This window comes from Tachypleus tridentatus, chromosome 4 (genome assembly GCF_004210375.1).
Source record: "Tachypleus tridentatus isolate NWPU-2018 chromosome 4, ASM421037v1, whole genome shotgun sequence".
Classification (NCBI taxonomy): Eukaryota; Metazoa; Arthropoda; class Merostomata; order Xiphosura; family Limulidae; genus Tachypleus; species Tachypleus tridentatus.
In genome coordinates this window covers 24,510,306-24,513,574 of record NC_134828.1, presented here as the reverse complement: position 1 = coordinate 24,513,574, position 3,269 = coordinate 24,510,306, and the positions used below count along the sequence as shown (strand labels likewise).

Below are 3,269 nucleotides of genomic sequence, written 5' to 3'. Positions count from 1 at the left end.
TTTGGAAGCATTGGTGGACAAAATGCTTTGGAAGCATTGGTAGACAAAATGCTTTGGAAGTAATGGTAGACAAAATGCTTTGGAAGTATTGGTGGACAAAATGCTTTGGAAGTAATGGTAGACAAAATGTTTACAAGTATTTTGGACAAAACGCTCTGGAAGAATTAGTGGACAAAACGCTTTGAAGCTATTGGTGAGACAAAACGCTTTGGAAGCATTGGTGGACAAAACGCTCTTGGAAGCATTGGTAGACAAAACGCTTTGAAGCAATTGGCAGACAAAACGCTTCTGAAGCATTGGTGGATGAACAAAACGTTTCAGAATTCTGGTAGACAAAAACGCTCAGCTTGAAGCTTTATGACAAAACGCTCGAAGCTTGGTAGGACAAAAACGCTCGGAAGCTACTGGTGACAAAACGTGCTTTGGAAGCACTTAGACAAAACGCCTTGGAGCTATTGAGACAAAACGCTCTGGAAATACATTGGTGGACAAAACGCTTTGAAGTATTGGTGGACAAAACGCTCTGGAAGCTTATTGGTGACAAAACGCTTACTGGTGACAAAATGCTTTGGAAGCATTGGTAGACAAAACGCTCTGGAAGTAATGGTAGACAAAACGCTCTGAAGCATTGGTGGACAAAACGCTCTGGAAGCTTATCATGACAAAACGCTCTAAGCTATTGGTAGACAAAACGCTCTGGAAGCATTGGTAGACAAAACGCTTTAAATATTGGTAGATCAAAAACGCTTTCTAGCTATGGCAGACAAAAACGCTTTGGAAGCTATCAAAGACAAAAACGCTTTGAAGCTTATGGCAGACAAAACGCTCTTGAAGCATTATGGACAAAACGCTCTGGAAGCATTGGTAGACAAAATGCTTTGGAAGCTAATGGTAGACAAAACGCTTTTGAAGCATTGGTAGACAAAATGTCGAAGTAATGGTAGACAAAATGCTTTGGAAGTATTGGTGGACAAAATGCTTGGGAAGTATTGGTGGACAAAATGCTTTGAAGCACAGACAAAATGCTTTGAAGCATTGGTGGACAAAATGCTTTGGAAGTATTGGTGGACAAAATGCTTTGGAAGCATTGGTAGACAAAATGCTTTGGAAGCACTGGTGGACAAAATGCTTTGGAGTATTGGTAGACAAAATGCTCTCGACAAGTGTACATATTTTATAAAGCTTGATGGAAAACGAGTGATAAATTAACGTAGGACCAAACTGAAGGGTAAAACTAGTATTATAAACCTAAAAATAAATGACGTTATTAGTAACCGACTGATTCAACAGACGCCATAGAATTGTATGGAACGCTATCTATAAGTGTTGAGATCTTTTATTCCCCAATAATGTCAAACAGCTGCGAAAATAACATTTCAAATAAACTGAACAAATATATGCACGCTGTGTAGTTCCTCCTGAATATTCTCAAATTGTGATTTACAATAATCTCTCGAACTGACTCGAGTAGTTAATACATAAATATGTAATACACACGCACGCGTTTAATACGCATATGTGTGTAATACATATTCATATATATCTAGCACACATGTATCTAATACGTATATATAGATATATATCACACATTCACATATATCTAACCCACGGATACAGCACACATATCTAAGAAACTCCACATTACGTTTTAAAAACAAGTAACGATGTTAAATGATAGACTATTGTATTTCTCTTTCAGTAGACAGGGCAGAATTTCTGTATAATGTACCGAAACAGTACTAAAACTACACATCTCCACCTCTAACGAATTCGTTAGATTGTGGTACATAGATGAGGCCTAGTCTTATTAATTTTAGATATAGCAATACATGCCCATTGCAGTCACTTAATGCAATTCCACTTTATAGCCATTTGACTTTCTGAAATATATAAATAAATAAAACGAATCGTGTGGGAATAAACATAATAATGATATAATGACTCAGGCGTGGGCGTTCTGGTTCTGGTTTAGTAACTTTCGTTATTTCTAGTAAATTATTACTCTATTTTTAGCGTTGATGAGCCAGTTATGCTACAAATGATAGCCATATTGCCATTTGGACTCCTTTTCACGTGCGCTCGTGCAGTTAAATTATAATATTAGGCTGAAAGAGGAAAGTTTTTAGAGAAAATGGTCTCGACTTATTTAGAAACTTCAAGATAATTAGTAAATGTGTGCGCCATTATGCAAGGTATAGTTTGAATAACAATGGGGAAAATTAGCTTGAAACCTTCGCTAAAAACGAGGTTTTGTCCCGTGTCGTTTTGATTCTTTCAGATTCCCAGGGGTTAACAATGTGCATTTTCCCGGAGATACGGCCCGACCGTCGGCTACAGCTGACCGGAGGAAGGGTGAGATAAACGCATCGGTGCAAGAGTGCTCACCCATGGCTACAAACAAAAGCAGTAGCCAATCTGTTAGCCCAAAATTAAGTTGAATTGTTGAATTAAAGGGGTGGGTCTACTGCACGTGATCAAATTGGAGTTGGCTTGTTGAAGGCTGAATAAATGGTGTCCAGTTCCGCTGTGTACGGCCACCGACAGCTGGCACCGTGGGTGACTGAGTCACGAGTACTTTAGACGTATTTAGAAGTGAAGTGATTGGAAAGTCACTGGCTATCTCAATGATAGAATGAATTATTGAATAGACACTTGAGGTATTTTACAGTCGCATGACAAGCTGACCCAACCTCCATCAATTAAAAAAAAACAACAACATTTTGCTTCCTGAATTGAAAAACAAAACTTTCAAATTATTTTTGCTTCTTTCACGATTTTCACTCTGAAATACACGTGGGCCATTCCCGCTTAGCTCACATACATTTTAAACTGTTATCCGACAGACTCTAGGTAAAGCAGTTAACGTAACATAATTATTGGTCCATCTCGGTTGTCACACCCTCTAACGTACACCCATCGTCGCCTCCTCAACAACTGTTTTTCCTGACTGAATAGTGCGAAAGTTAACCGTTAATTTCATATCGCTCTCTTGAAGCCATGGGACACGAACACAATAACTCGGATTCGTAATCCGACAACACTAATTAATAGGCCACGCCAGGCCTAAAGTCGTTACATGAATCCGAGTGTAGTTTATCACATATACCTACAGTGAAAACATAAACTAATAAAGAGCTAAATGAATAACACAATGGAGCTACATAAAGTTCACAAATATATATACGTTTATATTAACTGTGTTACAGTTCACAACTATATACATATATATGTACGTATGAGCTATATTATGATTCATGTAATCAGGTTGT

The 3,269-nt window shown here is 38.1% G+C and overlaps 1 protein-coding gene across 1 annotated transcript in view; it reads left to right on the top strand.

The window, feature by feature from the left end:
* The first annotated feature begins 756 nt into the window (after positions 1 to 756).
* Positions 757 to 3,269, top strand: part of LOC143248083 (uncharacterized) — a 44,463-nt gene continuing 41,950 nt past the window's right edge. Inside the window, exon 1 of the mRNA XM_076496520.1 lies at positions 757 to 891. Within this exon, the coding sequence (XP_076352635.1) occupies positions 757 to 891 (135 nt within the window). The remainder of the gene's footprint in view (positions 892 to 3,269) is intronic.